At 43.5% G+C, this 18,439-nt stretch overlaps 1 protein-coding gene across 1 annotated transcript; it reads left to right on the top strand.

Moving 5' to 3' along the window:
• Positions 1 to 17,047: 17,047 nt before the first annotated feature.
• Positions 17,048 to 18,061, top strand: LOC119002649 (folate receptor alpha-like). The gene is made up of 3 exons (XM_037068659.1): positions 17,048 to 17,253; positions 17,381 to 17,516; positions 17,662 to 18,061. The coding sequence occupies exons 1-3, from the start codon at positions 17,170 to 17,172 to the stop codon at positions 17,940 to 17,942; spliced, it is 501 nt and encodes a 166-aa protein (XP_036924554.1). The 5' UTR covers positions 17,048 to 17,169; the 3' UTR covers positions 17,943 to 18,061.
• The last annotated feature ends 378 nt before the right edge of the window (positions 18,062 to 18,439 follow it).

Raw genomic sequence — 18,439 nt, 5'->3', positions numbered from 1 at the left:
TTTCATCTAATTTGCTACCAAATTCAGCCAATCCTGTGAGCATCCTGATTACCAGTATTTTGAACTGTGCATCTGATAGGTTGTCTATCACTTCATTGCTTAGTTGTATTTTTTCTGGAGCTTTGATCTGTTCTTCCATTTGAGCCTTTTTGTTGTTGTTGTTTTGACACTCCTGTTACATAGTGAGGGGCAGAGCCTTAGGTGTTCACCAGGGCAGGGCAACCCATGTCACTATGTTGTGACATTGTATGTGGGGATGGGGTCTGAGAAGGAACAATACTTGCTCCACTCTCTGTCAGATTTCAGGCACTTTCCCTGCTTCCCACAAGCAAATTGGGCCCTTCTGGTGCCGATTCCCATGCGGGTGGGTTTGTGTATGTTCTAGGACTCTGTCTCTCTAATGAATCCTGAGTCTCTCCAACGAATTCTCCTGTGAGGCTGGGAGTTTCTCCTGCTGGCTCTACCGCTACAGGTGTTTTCAATCAGTAGTTTGAGGCTTTATTTCCCCTCACTGGGGCCCTGGGTCTGAGCAGTCCATCCTGCTCCCCAGTTGTTTCTTCCGGTTTATGTGTGTGTGAATGTGGGACTGCCCAGCCCGCAATCCAACACCTCACTGGGTCTGCCTGCCGCTGCCTTGCTGCAAGTTCTCTCTGCCTGGCTGCCTCTCTCCGCCCCTCCTACCGGTCTGGATGAATGTTCCTTCTTTAACTCCTTGGTTGTCAGATTTCTATACAGTTCAATTTTCTGTCAGTTCTGGTAGTTTTTTTGTTTTAAAATTGTTGTCCCTTTTTTGGTCGTGCGAGGAGGCACAGTCTGTCTACCTACGCCTCCATCTTGGCCCAAAGTCCATCCACATATTGATGTTTACCTCCTTCTCTTTCTCCTTTCCTTCCCCTCTTGCTAGAAATAAATAAATAAAATATTTTTAAAAAGAAATTTTATAACTAAAGATAAAAAGAAGCCACATCAAGACTGATAAGTGGAGTGGAGATGCAGAATGGGCTTGTCCCACACCCATGTGTAGTGGTTGAGATTGGGAGGGATGTCTGAACTGCAGAGGTCCCTCCTGAGGACCTAAGGGTCCCAGCCCCACACTGTGCTCCCAAGCCTAGAGCACCAATGCTAGGAAAAGGAGCCCACCGATCATCTGGCTATGAGTCAGTGGGGATTCCTCCTATGTCTGAGACAAAAGGCAGCTGAAAATCCAGGTGTCCTCTTAAAGGGCCTACACAAGACTGTTGCCAGAAGGTACTCACCCTGGGCCCTGGGACAGCAGCTCTAGGGGAGAGGACACCAGAGACATATAGGGAGAAAATGAGGTATATGATTCAGGGTGAGGGACGGAGAGACGGCTGTTACTGTTCCTGTGTTGAGCCCTCCTCCCACGGTCAAATCTGAATCTGCATCATTAGTCTGGTGAACTTCACTTGCTTCACCCTGAGGACTTCATGAGACCCCTCCTACCCAACGTCCACACTACTCGAGGCTCTTCAGCAGCAAACAGCCAGCCTTGGCATGACCTAGTTTTGTTTTGTTTGTTTTCTTCAAATTATAAGAGAAAGTTTAGTTAGAAAGTTACAGAGGCAGTTAAAAGTGAGCCAGCTAGGCTCAGCAAACAAGTTACAGAAGCAAAAGAAGGGCTGTTGGAGCTTAGGAGAGAGAAGGGCAAAGATAACGTGCCTGGGTTAAGAACTTGGGGAAAGAAAAGTTGTGGGTGTGCTCCTGAGAAGGAAAGAGTGGAGCTATAGTTTTTCTTAAAAACTCTTGAGTTCTGGTCAAGCTCAGCGGGTGCAACACCACACAAAAAGAAACTGAAATGTGCAACACATTTCAGTGAAACTGAAAGAAACGGAAGGGTGAGGGCTGGAGGGACTGTCACCATTGTTCCTGTGTTGAAACATCACCCTGCAGGCCAGTGAGCAGGCACCATATTTCCTGTGGTGAGCTATGCCAGGATGTGGCCAAATGTGAATCTGCATGAGCCTGGTTAACTCCATTCATTCCACCCTGATGGCTCCCTGAGATCCCACTGAAAAGATCTCCAGGCCTCAAGTAGCGGTGGCTGGCCTGGGTGTACACTGTGACTTTGGGGGGGAGGGCTTCAGGCTCAGCACTGGTGCCAAATCTGAATTTGCAGTGACCTGGTGAATACCATCTGACCCACCCTAGAGACTCCCTGAAACCCTACCTCACCCAACTTGCATAGTACCCAAAGCTGTTTCCATGGCTGAGTCTTATGGGGGGCAGCTGGCCAGTTGCAGCAGGTCTGAAACTGCCTTCTGCATTTTTTCTGACCTGCTCCAGGCCCAGTACTGGGGGCAGCCAGTGTCGGTTCACAGCTTGGTCCTTCCATGGGCATCCAAGTCCAACACAGGCAACTACCAACTGAAGATTGCTTTGTAGCTCTTAACAGTAGTCCTGGACTACAGGCAGCATCTGCCATTGACATACATTGGAGCCCCCACAAAAGGCCCCAGAACCAACACACCTAGTGTCTGGCTTTAGACAACAACAGAGCACCACCCAATTAGCTGCATAAACAGCTCACCCAAAGGGTAGTATGGGAAGGCACAAAACCCTGTTCGGGTGATCCTGCTCCATGGGGTCAGCCCCCACAAAGTAGCTTGTACACTGTGGTCATAGCCAGTCAGTCAGCCTAAGGGTCAATTCCACTTGCTGATATGCCAATGGCAATCAAGGCTCAACTACAATAGGGAGGCCTACACAACCCACACAAGGGATACTCCTGGAGCAGCTGGCTTAGGTGATTAGGGAAACTGTGCCACTGGGCCCCATGGAACACCTCCTACATAAGGCCAGCCTGACAAAACTGGAGAAGTAGCAGATCTACCTAATACATAGAAGCACAGAAAGACAGCTGAAATGAGGAGGTAAAAAAAAATGTCCCAAATGAAAGAACAGTAGAAATCTTCAGAAAAAGAACTGAACAAAGTGGAGGCAACCAACCAACCTACCAGACACAGAGTTCAAAACACTAATTGCAAGGATGCTTAAGGTACCTAGTGAGAAATTTAACAAAGAGAAAGTAAGCAAAAAACAAGATAAAAACCATAAAAAGAACCAGTTGGAAATGAAAAATACAATAACAGAAATGAAGAACACACTAGATGAAACAGAAGATTGAATTAGTGATTTGGGAGACAAAGTAGCAGAAAATACCCAGTCAAAACAAAAAAGTATTTAATTATGATCTTTTTTATTATTAACAATAAATATACACACATTTTTACCTAATAAAATAAAGAAAAAATAATTAAAAAATGAGAATAGTTTAAGGGATCTCTAGGACAATCTTAAGCACAGTGACACATACATCATAGAGTACCAGAAGGAGAACAGAGAGAGCAAGGGAATAAATTTTTTGAAAAAATAATTACCGAAAACTTCCTTAACCTTATGAGGGAAATAGACATACAAGTCCAGGAAGCATAGAGAATCCCAACCATGATGAACTCTCAAAATGGCCCACACCAAGACATATCATAATTAAAATGGTAAAGGTTAAAGACAAAGACAGAATTTTAAAAGCAATAAGAGAATGACCATTAGTTACCTACAAGAAAATTCCTAGAAGACTGTCAGCTGACTTTCCAACAAAACATTTCAGGTGAGAAAGGATTGAAGTGAATTATTCAAACCAATGAAAACCAAGGACTTAAGGCCGAGACTACTCCACCCAGCAAGGCTATCATTTAACGCTGAAGAAGAGATAAAGAACTTGAGACAAGAAAACATTGAAGGACTTCAACACCACTAAACCAACACTACAAGAAATGTTAAAGAGCCTTCTTTGAGAATACAAAGAAAAACCCATAAATATAAATAATAAATTACCAATAACCAGGCATTTATCAATAATCATGTTAGCCCTGGCTGGTGTGGCTCAGTGGATTGAGTGTCGGCCTGTGAACTAAACGGTCACTGAATCTATTCCCAGTCAGGGCACATGCCTGGGTTGTGGGCCAGGTTCACAGGTGGGGGAATGTGAGAGCAGTCGATCGATGTATCTCTCACACACTGATGTTTCTCTCCCTCTTTTTCTCTCTCCCTTTCCCTCCCTCTAAAAATAAATAAATAAATAAAATCTTTTAAAAAATCACTTTAGCTCTGGCTATTGTGACTCAGTGGATTGAGTGCTGGCTGGCAAAACAAAACATCACTGGTTCAATTCCCCTTTAGAGGAATTGAATTTGTGTCAGGACACAAACCTGGGTTGCCAGCCAGGTCCCCAGCTGGGGGCATGCAAGAGGCCACTCTCTTGCACAGCACATGGATGTTCCTCTTCCTCTCTTACTCCCAACCTGCCCCTCTCTCTGAAAATAAGTAAGTAAAATATTTTTTAAAAATCGCTTTAGCCCTGGCTGGTGTGGCTCAGTGGACTGAGCGCCAGCCTGAGAACCAAAGAGTTGCTGGTTCAATTCCCAGTCAGGGCACATGCCTGGGTTACAGGCCAGGTCACATTGATGTTTCTCTCCCTCCCTTACCCTCTCTAAAAATAAATGAATAAATTCTTTTAAAAAATCACTTTAAATGTAAGTGGATTAAATGCTCCAATCAAAACACAAAGGGTAGCTGAATGAATAAGAAAATAAGAGCAGTAAATGTGCTGTTTATAAGACACCCTCTTTAGACCAAAAGACACAGACAGACTGAAATAGAAGGGATTTTAAAAAAAGACTTAATGCAAATAGAAACAAAAGAGACTTCCACTCAAGATAGAAGCGTACGCAGACATGCTTTGCCTCCTCACATAACCATAGAAAGAATTACAACCAGATCTCAAAACTAATAATACCCAGAGCTGCCAGAAAATTGAGTTGTATGGAAGTCTGACAACCAAGGATTTAAAGAAGACACATTCACGGTTTGATTCCCAGCCAGGGCACATGCCTGGGTTGCAGGCCAGTTCCCAGCAGGGGACTCACGAGAGGCAACCATACATTGATATTTCTCTCCTTCTCTCCTTCCCTTTCCCTCTAAAGATAAATAAATAAATAATCTTAAAAAAAAAAAAAAGAAGACACATTAATCCAGACGGCTAGGAGGGGTGAAGTTGCAGAGAAGCAGAGAGATGGTCTGGTGTGGAAAGGTGGTGGTGGCAGTGGCAGGAGTGGAATGGACGGGGGGATAACTTTGGAGCAAGTGATCCCAGTCCCAGGCTGCACAGCCCAGGATTCCAGCACTGAGAAGATAGATTCCCACTACCTCAGGCTGTAAAACTTATGGGGTTGGGATAGCAAGAAGAAACTGTCAGATTTTTGCAGTGTAAAAGGCCAGCACAGTCTTCAAAAGTACACAAACCCACCCACTCCAGGATTCACCATCAGGGCAGCAGCTAGAAGGGCACAGGTCTCGCAAGTGAAGAGGGTGAAGTGACTGGAAACAGGGTGAGCACCAGACAAACCACCAGAAGTCAGATGGCGGCCTTGCCACCTCTCTAAGCCCTTCCCACACAGCCGCAGAAGGATGATCAATTACCACCCTAGCAATTACCTAAGGCTCTGCCCCACACAATTTACAGGTGCATTTTTGACAGAGGTCATGCTACTAAGGAGCAAAAGCGGCTCTGAATAATACACAGAAACAAACACAGGGAGGCTGCTACATTGAGGAGACAAAGGAATATGGCCTAAATGAAAGAACAGAACAAACCCCTAGAAAAAGAACTAAGCGGAACAGAGATAGCCAATATATCTGATGCAAAGTTCAAAACAAGTGTTATCAGGTTGCTCAGAGAACTCCTTGAGTAAGGCAAAAATAAATAAATAAACAAATAAACAAATAAACAAATAAAATAAAGCACGAAACGAAGGTTACACTAAGTGAAATAAAGAATAATCCACAAAAAAAAAAAAACAAGAAAGAAAGGAAGGAAACTGGGATTCAAACCAATGATTTGGAACGTAAGAAAGAGATAAAAATTTAACCAAAACAGAAGAAACAGGATTTTTTTAAAATGAGGAGAGAATAAGAAGATCCTAGGATATCTCCAAACATGCCAACATCTGAATCATAGGGGTGCCAGAAGTAAAAGAGGACAGGCAAGAAATTGAAAGCTTATTTGAAAAAATAATGAAGGAGAACTTCCCCAGTCTGGCAAAGAAAATAGGTATACAAGTCCAGGAAGCATAGAAAGTCCCAAAGAAGTTGGACCCAAAGAGGACCACAGTAAGACACATCATAATTAAAATGCCAAAGGTTAAAGATAAAGAGAGGATTTCTGAAGCAGCAAAAGAAAAGCAGAGAGTTACCTACAAAGGAGTTAGTTTCCATAAGAGTGTCAGCTGATTTCTCAAAAGAAATTTGGCAAGCAAGAAGGGGCTAGCAAGAAGTATTCAAAATGATGGAAAGCAAGGACCTACAACCTAGATTGCTTTACCCAATAAAGCTATCATTTAGAGTCAAAGGGCAGATAAAGTTCTTCCCAAACAAGGTACAGCTAATGGAGTTCATCACCACCAAGCCATTAGTACATGAAATGTTAAAGGGACTTACTAAAAAAAAAGATCAAAACTATAAACAATAAATGGCAACAAATACATACATATCTATAATTGATCTAAAAACCAAAGCAAACCAGAAGAAGACACAGAATCATGGATATGGAGAGCATTTTGATGATTGCCAGATAGGAGGGAGGTATGGGGGAATGGGTGAAGAGGTGAGGGCATTAAGAAATACAAATAGGTGGTTAGAGAATAGCCATGGGGACTGAGGTAGCCAAAGAACCTATGCATGACCCATGGACATGAATAATAGTGTGGAGATTGCCTGAGGGCATGGGGGTGGGTACCGAGTGGAGGAGGGCAAAGGGAAAAATTGGGACAACTATAATAGCATAATTAATAAAATTTAATTAAAAAATAAGTGGCACACTAGACCAGATGGATTTAATTGATATTCTCAGTGCATTTCACCCCAAAGCAGAATATACATTTTTTCAAGTGAAAATGGAACATTTTTCAAGATAAACCACATGTTAGGGCACAAAAGAAGTCTCAATAAATTTAAGAACACTTCCCTACCTGGTGTAGCTCAGTGGATTGAGCACAGGCCTGTGAACCAAAGGATCGCAGTTCAATTCCCAATCAAGGCACGTGCCTGGGTTGCAGGCCAGTTCCCAGCAGGGGATGCATGAGAGGCAACCACTCATTGATGTTTCTCTCCCAACTTTTCTCCTTCCTGTCCACTCTCTCTAAAAATAAATAGATAAAATATTTTTTAAAAAATTAAAAAAAATTTTAAAACACTAAAATCATATTAAGCATCTCCTCTGAACACAATGGTATAAAATTAGAAAGCAATTACAAGAAAAAAACTGAAAAACACACAAACACATGGAGGCTAAATAACTTGCTACTAAATCATGAATGGCTTAACTGTGTGATTAAGGAAGAAATTAAAAGATACCTTGAGACAAATGAAAATAAAAACACAACGATCTAAAATCTATGGACACACCAAAAGAAGCTGTAAGAGGGAAACTCTTAGCAATTCAGGTTTACCTCAAGAAACAAGAAAAAACTCAAATAAACAATTTAGCCTTACAACTAAAATAACTAAAAAGAAGAATGGCAAATAAAGACAAACGCAAGTAGAAGAAAGGAAATAATAAAGATCAAGGTAAAAATAAGTGAAATAGAGTCTAAAAAATTACAAAGTATCAAGGAAATCAAGAGCTAGTTCTTTGAAAAGATAAACCTGATAAAACTTTAACCAGACTCATCAAGAAAAAAAAAGAGAGGACCCATATAAATAAAATCAGAAATAAAAAAGAAGAAGTAACAACTGACACCATAGAAAAACAAAAGATTATAAGAAAATACTATAAACAATTGTACACTAAAAAATGAGACAACTTGAAAGAAATGGATAAATTCCTAGAAACATACAATATTCCAAGACTGAATCAAGAAGAAACAAAAAAGTCTGAACAGATCAATCACTACCAATGAAATTGAAACCATAATTTAAAATATCAAAAGTCCTTGACTAGATGGTTTCATAGGTGAATTTTAGCAAACAATCAATGAAGAATTAACACCTATTGTTTTCAAACTATTCCGAAAATTCAAGAAGAAGGAAGGCTGTTAAGCTAACTTGATGAGGCCACCATTATGCTGGTTCCAAAATTAGACAAAGACATTACAAAAAGAAAAAACATCTAGATATGTAGGACAATATCCCTCATGAACATAAATGCAAAAATCCTCAACAAAAAACTAGCAAACCAGATTCAGCAATACATTAAACAGAGTACACACCATGATCAAACGAAATGTATGCCTGGGATGATGTTTGATTCAATATCTGCAAATCAATTGGCATCATACACCTTATAAATAATACAAAGGATAGAATCATATAATCATATCAATAGATGCAGTAAATGTATTTTACAAAACTCAGCAATCATTTATGATAAAAACTCTTAGCAAAGTGAAAATAGAATGAACATATATTAACATAATAAAGGGAATTCACGAGAAATCCACAGCTAACATCATACTCAATGGGGAAACTTAAAAGCTTTTTCCTTAAGAGCAGGGACAAGACTTTCACCACTTTTATTAACAGAGTATTAAAAATCCTAGCCATAGTAATCAGACAAGAAAAAAAGATAACCAAATTGAAAAGGAAGAAGTAAAATTGTCATTATTTGCAGAGAAAATAACACTATATAGAGAGTATTCTAAAGATTGCACCAAAAACAAACCCTATTAGAACTGATAAATGAATTCAGTAAAGTAGGAGAATACATAATAAATATTCAAAAATCAATTGCATTTTTAAAAAAGATTTTATTTATTCTTAGAGGGGAAGGGAAGGAGAGAAGGAGAGAAATATCAATGTATGGTTGCCTCCCATGAGTCCCCCGCTGGAAACTGGCCTGCAACCCAGGCATGTGCCCTGACTGGGAATTGAACCGTGATCATGTGGTTCGCAGGCCCGCGCTCAATCCACTGAGCTATACCAGCCAGGGCTCAATTGCATTTTTATTTTTTTAATATTTTATTTATTTATCTTTAGGGGGGAAGGGAAGGAGAGAAGGAGAGAAATATCAATGTATGGTTGCCTTTTGTGCATCCCCTGCTGGGAGTTGGCCTGCAGGGAACTGGCCTGCAACCCAGGCATGTGCCCTGACTGGGAATCGAACTGCGATCGTGTGGTTCGCAGGCCCGCACTCAATTCACTGAGCTACACCAGCCAGGGCTCAATTGCATTTTTATATACCGTTGTCAAAGTATCAGAACCAGAGAAGTTAAGAAAACAATCCTATTTACAATTGCAACAAAGAAATACATATGGATAATTTAACCAACATTGTAAAACACCTGTATTCAGAAAACTATAAGGCATTAAAGAAAGGTATTGAAGGAGATACAAATAAATGGAAGCATGTATCATGCTCATGAAGAGAAAGAATTAACGTGGTTAAAATTTCCACACTACCCAAAGCAACCTATAGATTCAATGCAATCCTTATCTAGATACCAAAAACATTTTTCACAGAACTAGAACAAACCATTCTAAAATTTATGTTGACCCACAAAAGACCCCAAATAGCCATGAAAATCTTGAGAAAATAAGAACATAAGTCGAGGTATCATGCTACGTGATATCAAACTATACTATCAAGGCCACACTAATCAAAACAGCATGGTACTGGCATAAAAATAGAAACATAGATCAATGGAACAGAATAAAAAGCCAAGAAATAAACCCACACCTATATGGTCAATTAATATATGACAAAGAGAGTATACAATGGTTGGGGTGGTGAACACATAATACATTGTACAAATGATGTGTTGTGAATTGTGCATCTAAAACCTGTGTAATTTTTTAACCAATGTCACCTCAATATATTCAATATAAAGGAAAAAACGACTAGACTTTCAAATGTTTTACCACTTTAATATCAAATAAATATTTCCTCATTAAAATGTACAATGGGATAAAGACAGTCTATTCAATAAATGCTGTTGGGAAAACTGGACAAATACATTCAAGAAAAACCTATATCATATTCTTATATGCAAGAATAAACTTAAGATGGATTAAAGACTTCAATGTAAGACTCAAAACCATAAAACTAGAAGAAAACATGGGCAGTTGTTTGCTTTTGATATATCTCCTTGGGCAAGGGAAACAAAAGAAAAAATAAACAAATGGAACCACATCAAACTAAAAAGTTTTTGCACAACAAAGGAAACCATCAACAAAACAAAAAGACAACTTACTAAATGGAAGAAGGTATTCGCCAATGATCCATCTGATCATTTGTTAATACCCAAAATTTATTTATACAGAAAGAACTCAAACAACTTAACACGAAAGAAAGAAAGAAAGAAAGAAAGAAAGAAAGAAAGAAAGAAAGAAAGAAAGAACTTTAAAATGGGCCAAAATGGGCAGAGGACCTGAATAGACATTTTTCCAAAGAAGGCATACAGTGGTCAATAGGCATACAGAAAGTTGCTAATCATCAGAACAATGCAAATAAACACCACAATGAAATACAACCTCACACTTGTCAGAATGGCCATCAATAATAAATCCTCAAACAACAAGTGCTGGCAAGGATGTGGGAAAAAGGGAACCTTAATGCACTGTTGGTGGAAATGCAGACTGGTGCAGCCAGTGTGGAAAACAGTATGGAGGGTCCTCAACAAATTAAAAATGAAACTGTCTTATGACCAAGTGATTCTACTCCTGGGTATATATCTGAACAAAGCAAAAATTAAATCAAAGAAATACATGCAGTGCTATGTTTATTGCAGCATAATTTACAAGAGCCAAAGTATGAAAGCAACATGAGCTCCCATCAGTAGACAAGTGAATAAATAAGTTGTGGTACATATATACAATGGAATACTACTCAGCCATAAAAAATCTTGCTCTTTGTGACATGGATGGACCTAGAGGCTATTATGCTAAGTGAAGTTAAGTCAGACACAGAAGGACAAATACCATATGATTTCACTTATATGTGGAATCTAAAGAACAAAATAAACAAACAAACAAACAAAAAAAACAGAAACAGACTCATAGATGCAGAGAACAGACTGATGGTTACCAGAGGGGCGTGGGGTTGGGAGGCTTGGTGAAAAGGGTGATGGGATTAAGATATATGAACTGGTAGTTACAAAATCCTTGTGGGGTGTAAAGTACAAGGGAATATAGTCAATAATATTGTAATAACTATGTATGGTGCCAGGTGGGTACTAGAATTATCTGAAGGGTCACTTTGTCAATTATATAAATGTCTAACCACTATGCTACACATCTAAAACTAATATAAAATAATATTAAGTGTCAACTGTTATTGGGAAAAAAAAAAACAGCGTAGAATGATTCAAAGAGGAAAGTCTCACAACAATCCTGCGCTCTCCCCATAAGCAACAACCTAAAAGGATTTTTTGTAGCTTTTCAGAATTTTAAGAAAACACGTATGTTCTCCCCGCTCCTTTTTTTAAGATATAAAAGTTCAATTTTATAGTATCACCAGTAACAGTCTGTAGTTACACACAGAACCAGGAATGCCACAAAAGGAATAATATCCTGGACTTCCGTTACATGCAGCCCTAGGACTCCCTCCTCCTTCTTCACAAACAAAAATTGTACCCCCGTGGCAGCCTTCTGTTCCTTTCTTCTTTCACTAAACAATACACTCGGAGATTTCTTTTTCATATCCAGACAGCAAGAGTTTTCTCATTCTTTTCTAGCAGGTTAAATCTCACTGGGCAGATGTAACATCATTTATTTCAGTGGCCCCTCCCTTATGAGAAGACAATTGTGCTATTTCCTAGACAGAGCCTGCTCCCTTCCCTGACAGAGAGGCTGACTGAGCAGTCAGAATGGGCTTATAAAAGGGGGTGGGGAGGTGGGAAGACACTCTACCTTCCCAGGTGGGCTGAGGGCAGAGGTAAAGGCAGGTGGGGGAGAAAAAGTGGGGGTAGGAGGCAAGGCTGGTTCTCTCATAGGTTTCCTGGGAGGCTGGATTCTCTGCTGACTTTTCCTGTGGTGCCCCCATTGCCCACTGCTGCAGCTTGGCCCCCTCCTCCACATGCCCCTTTTCTGCAGGCCGTCTCCTAGCTCTAGGGCTGACTGCCCTGGGAACTTCCCAAGACCCCTGTGTGGGAAGAGGGGTTGTTGAGGTGTGAGGAACTGGAGTCTGGCTGTCTGGGCTGGAACTCTCAGGGCTCTTCACACTGACCTCCCAAGCCCCATCATGCCTAATCCGGGACCATAACTGAACAACTCAGGGGCCTCCACCTGGCCCAAGAACAGTTTCCCTGTCTGCCCCACTGGCAGCCTGGGCATCGAAAAGCCACTAAGCTGCCGAGGCTGGCTGGTGCCCCTCTTTCACTCCCCACCCCCATCGGCAAGCCATGCCCTGTGGTTTCTCTTGAGCGGATTTGACAGGACTTGCCAAGCTGGCAGGCATTTCCCATTGTGGGTGAAGTACTGGCTGGTGAAACCCAGAAGAGGTGGAGGCAACCTCCAAGGTCACAGAGCAAGCTAGTGTTGAAGTGCCCTCAAGGGAGGATCTAGCCCAAACCCCTCATTGTGTGACTTAGCTGCTCTGTGGGGTAAACTGGGTGGGGAGGACAGAAGATTTGGGCCTGGGAGGGAGACAAGAAGTCTGACCAAGGGTCCTATGGTTGGTGCCTCTAAGGTCTTGTGTATCTCTGTCTGTGGCTTTCTGGCAGGAACAGATGGACATAGCCTGGTGGATGGTACAGTTGCAGCTTCTGGCTTTGGTGACTGATGCATAGTGCACTCAGCCCAGGACTCTATGGGACAGGATGGATCTGTTCAACGTCTGCATGAGTGCCAACTACCACAAGAAAAATCCAGTGCCGGAGGACAAGCTTCATGACCAGGTAAGGATGGAGCGGAATCTGGAGTGGAAAAAGGACTGATTCTAAAAAGGGAAGAAGTAGGTTGATAGGAAGATCAACTTTGAGGGGGTGATGGAGGCAGGAGCATGGCTAAGGTGATCCTGAGAGCCTCCCCTGCAGGGGCCACCAATGGGTGGACCCACTATGGCCCAAGAGCTTTCCTCACATCTTTTTTTAAAAATATATTTTATTGATTATACCATTACAGTTTTTCTATTCCCCCCCTTCATTCCCCTCCACCCTGCACACCCCCTCCCCCACCATTCCCCCCTTTAGTTTATGACCATGTGTCTCAAGTTCTTTAGCTTCTGTATTTCCCCAACTATTCTTGCCCTCTCCCATCCATTTTCTACCTATCATCTATGCTATTTTCTGTACCTTCTCCCTCGTTCTCCTCCTCCCACTCCCCTGTTGCTAACCCTCCATGTGTTCTTCATTTCTATGGTTCCACTCCAGATCTAGCTGTCCTCTTGGTTTGCTTTTGTTTTAGGTGTGGTTGTTAATAACTTTGAGTTTGCTGTCTTTCACTGTTAATATTTTTTATCTTCTTTTTCTTAGATAAGTCCCTTTAACACTTCATATAATAAGGGCTTGGTGATGGTGAACTCCTTGAATTTGATCTTATCTGAGAAGCAAGTTATCTGTCCTTCCATTCTAAATGAAAGCTTTCCTGGATAGAGTAATCTTGGATGTAAGTCTTTGGATTTCATGACTTGGAATACTTCTTTCCAGCCCCTTCTTGCCTGTAAGGTCTCTTTTGAGAAATCCGGTGACAGTCTGATGGGAACTCCTTTGTAGGTGACTATCTCCTTATCTCTTGCTGCTTCTAGGATTCTCTCCTTCATTTTAATCTTGGGTAATGTAATTATGATGTGCCTTGGTATGTTCCTTCTTGGGTCCAACTTCTTTGGGACCCTCTGAGCTTCCTGGATTTCCTGGAAGTCTATTTCCTTTGCCAGACTGGGGAAGTTCTCCTTTATTATTTGTTCAAATAAGTTTTCTACTCATGGCTGTTCCTTTTCCCCTTCTGGTACCCCTATAATTCAGATGTTGGAACGTTTAAAGATGTCCTGGAGGTTCCTAAGCCTCTCCTCATTTTTTTGAATTCTTATTTCTTCCTTCTTTTCTGTATGGTTGTTTCTTTCTTCCTTCTGGTCCACTCCCTTGATTTGAGTCCCAGTTTCCTTTTCAACACTATTGGTTTCCTGTGCATTTCCCTTCATTTCAATCAGCTTAGCCTTCGTATGTTCCTCTAATTTGTGACTATAATCAACCAGTTCTGTGAGCATCCTGATCACCAGTATTTTGAACTGTGCATCTGAGAGATTCGCTATTTCTTTTTCGGTTAGAGTTATCGGCTCTGGGGCTTTGAGTTCTTCTTGAGCCATATTTTGGACTGTTCGTGCCTGTTATGTATGAGGAGCGGAGCCCTAGGTGTTCACCAGGGTGGGGCAACTCAATTGCTGGGTTGTGACTCTGTAGTGGGGGCGGGGTCAAAGGAATGCAATGGCGTCCCCTCTGCCGCCTCCTGTCGAAGGGCTGCGCCGCGTCCCACTGCACGTGAATGTGCGACCATGGTCAACCCCGCTGCCTTGCGCCCTCATTGAGTTTGCCAATGGGGCCTGCGCGGTCCATCTCACTGCTCACTCCCCTGCTGGTTTATCTGCGCATGAAAGTGTGACCGCAGTCAGCCTGCCCAGCATCCTCACTGGGTCCATGATGCTACCCAGGCTGCCTGTGCACCTGGGTCAGGGAATCTTTCCTGCCTGACCCTGCTCTGCTGCTGGCTCCACCCCTCTTACCAGTCCCAGTGGAACTGTTGGTTGTTGTTGGACTTCCGTATAGTTCAATTTTCTGTTCTTTGGCTGCATCTTTGTTTACTAAACCTTTGTTGTATTCAAACTTGGTTGTGGGAGAAGGCACGGTGTTTCCACCTACGCCTCCATCTTGGCGGAAGTCCCCTCCTCACATCTTATCAAAGAATATACCCAAAGTGCCTACATGGTAGGTGGAAGGTAGTCTCTACTTATACAAATGAGGAAACAGGCCCAGAGAGGCCACAGTTACTGTGGAAATTGAGAGGCTAATCATTAACTAGGGTGAGGGGAAGACAAGCAGTAACTTTCCCAGGCCTAATTATGTGCCAGCCCCCAGGGCTCAGAGGTAAGGCAGGAGGAGAGACCGGTCCCTCAGGCACCGTGAAGCAAACGTATACAACCAGCCAGGTCTCCCACCCCCATTAGGTTCTGAAGATTTCCCAGGAAACAGGCCATCAGCCTTGGCCTTGGAGGGTAAGAGTTTTCCAGGAACACAGAGCTGGGAGGGACAGCCCAGGAGAGGACAGCATGTACACAGGTCAAAGGGTGACACACAAGCAGTGGCAAGTCCGTGGGGCTAGAGCCCACAGAGAAAGGGAGGGAAAGCCAGGGTCCCCATGTCATATAGGTAAGGCCCCTGGAAGCAGTTCAGGAAATCTGAGCTTGAAGTTGAACTCCAAACTTATAAGAGATGCCAGCATTTCATTCCTTCTGTCCCCCTCCCCTGCTCCCCACAAGCTTTCATGTTGCTAGAGGGCTGGGTGTTCTCAGGGAAAGGCTGTGGCATGGACCAACTCCAGGGCTTGAAGTGAAGAGAAGGAAGCCCAGCAGCCCCATGATTTCTGAGTCATTTGAAACAGTTCATTGTTTGTGTGTGTGTGAGTGGTAAAATATACACAACGTAAAACTTGTCATTTTAAGCATTGCTAAGTGGACAGTTAGTGGCATTAAGTATCCTCACATTGTCGTGCCTCACAACATGGGGTGACTCCCATCCATCTCCAGGACCACTTCATCTTCCTGAACTGAAAGTCTACCCATCATGTCATTTTTAGATCTTTTTAAGTTCCAAAGAGTACTTTTAAGGACGCTCGGGAGTACCTCCTCCAACTTATTGTAATTCTGGGGGACATGGCTATGTGGGAGTGGCTATTTTTGTTGAACCCCTACTTTACATTGTATTAAATCTTTTGGAGGAAGAAACCATTGACCTTGACTGGTGGGTCAGGGATGAGGTGCATGGGGTCTTGCAGGGCAACCAAGAGTAGGGACATCCGAGGAAGAGCACAGTGAAGTTGGGGAGGCCTGGATGCATGGTCTGTGTTAGCCGCACTGGGTGTGGGCAAGGTTGTTGGAAAGCAGTTGGTTTGGCCCCACCCTCATGGATTTTCGTTAATTTCTCCTGAATGTCCAGACCAATAACATCTCCCCTCTCGTGTGACCCTGGGAACTAGAGCTCATCTCAGAGAGTGGAAGCAACTGGTCCATGATCACCCCGCTCTTGAGTCACGGCCAATAGTGATTTCTAGAGAGAAACCTCCACCACTTCTACCATCTTCCTGCCTTGAATTTAACTTTCTAGGACAGCCTCCCCCATTCAGTCAGGCCCATGTTTAGGCCTGTGTGCTGACCATTGCCCCTCTCTTCCCTCTTTGCTTTCAGAACCTATCTGGAGGCCCCTCATCTGCGGTTCCAAGACCCACGACAGCCAGACCACCTCCCTTCACCTCCGCTCCCCACCACAATGTGGGACCAGGCTCCTGAACACCCTGTCCTGCATCTTAACCCCACCACTTCCCAGGGATTCAGCTTACTTACACGTAAAAATTGCTGTAATAATGTTTTTACTGGATTGATGAGAAGATAAAGCACAAAAGCCCTGGGGACTTTGCACAGATGTTTTCTAGGCCTAAGAGTTATGTGTGTTTTCCTCAACCCTGAAGGAAAACCATAAACAACATGAGAGAAGATATTTGATCTGTTTTATTCACTGTAGTATTCTCAGGACCTAGCTCAGTGCCTGATATACCATAAGTACTCCGTTAATATTGGCTGGATGCAAAATGAGTTGTATAGATAACTTGAATAATGTCTGTAAACTGTTTAGAGCTGTACAAATAATAATTTCTCCCCCTGTGAGGTTCCCCAGCTTGCCCTGTGTTACTCTCTGTTAGATTCAATATATTATTGCTTTGCCACCTCCAGACACAGGTGCCTCCCAATGAGTGTTCCTGTACACGACCTACTGGGACACAGGTGCCAAGAATGGAGGAGATGGCTGTGCTCAGTGAATAACTTAGTCCTGTGTCTTCCCCACTCAGTGCAGTCCCTGGAAGAAGAACGCCTGCTGTTCTGTCAACACCAGCCAGGAAGCCCATAAGGATGTTTCCTACCTGTACAGATTCAACTGGGACCACTGCGGCCCCATGCAACCCGCCTGCAGGCGCCACTTCATCCAGGACACCTGCCTGTATGAGTGCTCCCCCAACCTGGGGCCCTGGATCCAGCAGGTGCGGTGTCCTCCCCACAGCTGCTTCCCAGACATCCCCTCACTCTGCCTCGCCACCTCTGGGGCTGTTCAGGGCTGGGCACTGAGGATCCCGACTCTGAGTCCTTTTCCCTCCACTCATGTCCCAGGTGAACCAGAGCTGGCGCAAAGAGCGGATCCTGAACGTGCCCCTGTGCAGAGAGGACTGTGAGAGCTGGTGGGAAGACTGCCGCACCTCCTACACCTGCAAGACCAACTGGCACAAGGGCTGGAACTGGACCTCAGGTGAGGGCCTGGGCGTGTGGGGAGGGAGGAATTGGGAGCTGGAGGGTGGGAGTGAGACAGCTGTATGAGGGGTAGTTGTGAGGCCAGCACAACCAGAGATGGTTCTGAGCCCAGTACTAACTAAAGGCCTTCCATCCTGCAACAGGGTCTAATGAGTGCCCAGTGAAGGACGCCTGCCACCCCTTTCATTTCTACTTCCCCACGCCTGCTGCTCTATGCAATGAAATCTGGAGTCACTCCTACAAAGTCAGCAACTACAGCCGAGGGAGTGGCCGCTGCATCCAGATGTGGTTCGACCCAGCCCAGGGCAACCCCAATGAGGAGGTGGCGAGGTTCTATGCTGAGGCCATGAATGGGGCTGGGCTCCATAGGGTCGGGCCTGTCCTGTCTGGCCTGGCCCTAATGCTGTTCCTAGTGCTCAGCTGAAATCCTTTTACCTTCTGATACCTGGACATCCCTGCCCAGTTCAGCCCCATAGCTCAGCTCCTGTGCTGGAAGCTGTCCACAGCTTGAATAAAACAGATAGCCCGCATGTGTCCTGCAAACTGTTTGGGTGTGAATGGGAATGTGACTTTTGCTTCCTACTTTCCATTGATTGAAGCCAGTGAGACTTGGTCAGTTCCCAGCTCTGATACTTGCTATGAATTTTTCAGATACTTAACTATTCTTCTAACCGAGGACATATTTATAGCTTTCGGTTTCATTTTTCACTTCAGTTCTGATCTAGAGTTAGACCCGGGGTTTTACCATTTGAATTGGAGGCAAGCCTCCCGAGGTTGACTATTCTGCCCTGTGCTCAGCTGTCCAGGAGAAGAGAAGGGAACAGCAGTGCCCAGCACATCCTGGATGGCTGACTGGGAAGAAGAGAGGGGTCCACCAGAGCCCTGCCTTGATCTGGCTAGTACCCTCACAGTGCTACCTGC

Source organism: Sturnira hondurensis, unplaced genomic scaffold (assembly GCF_014824575.4).
Source record: "Sturnira hondurensis isolate 20B ecotype Veracruz unplaced genomic scaffold, ASM1482457v3 Scaffold0017746, whole genome shotgun sequence".
NCBI classification, from domain to species: domain Eukaryota; kingdom Metazoa; phylum Chordata; class Mammalia; order Chiroptera; family Phyllostomidae; genus Sturnira; species Sturnira hondurensis.
This window is presented reverse-complemented; position numbering and strand designations above follow the sequence as displayed.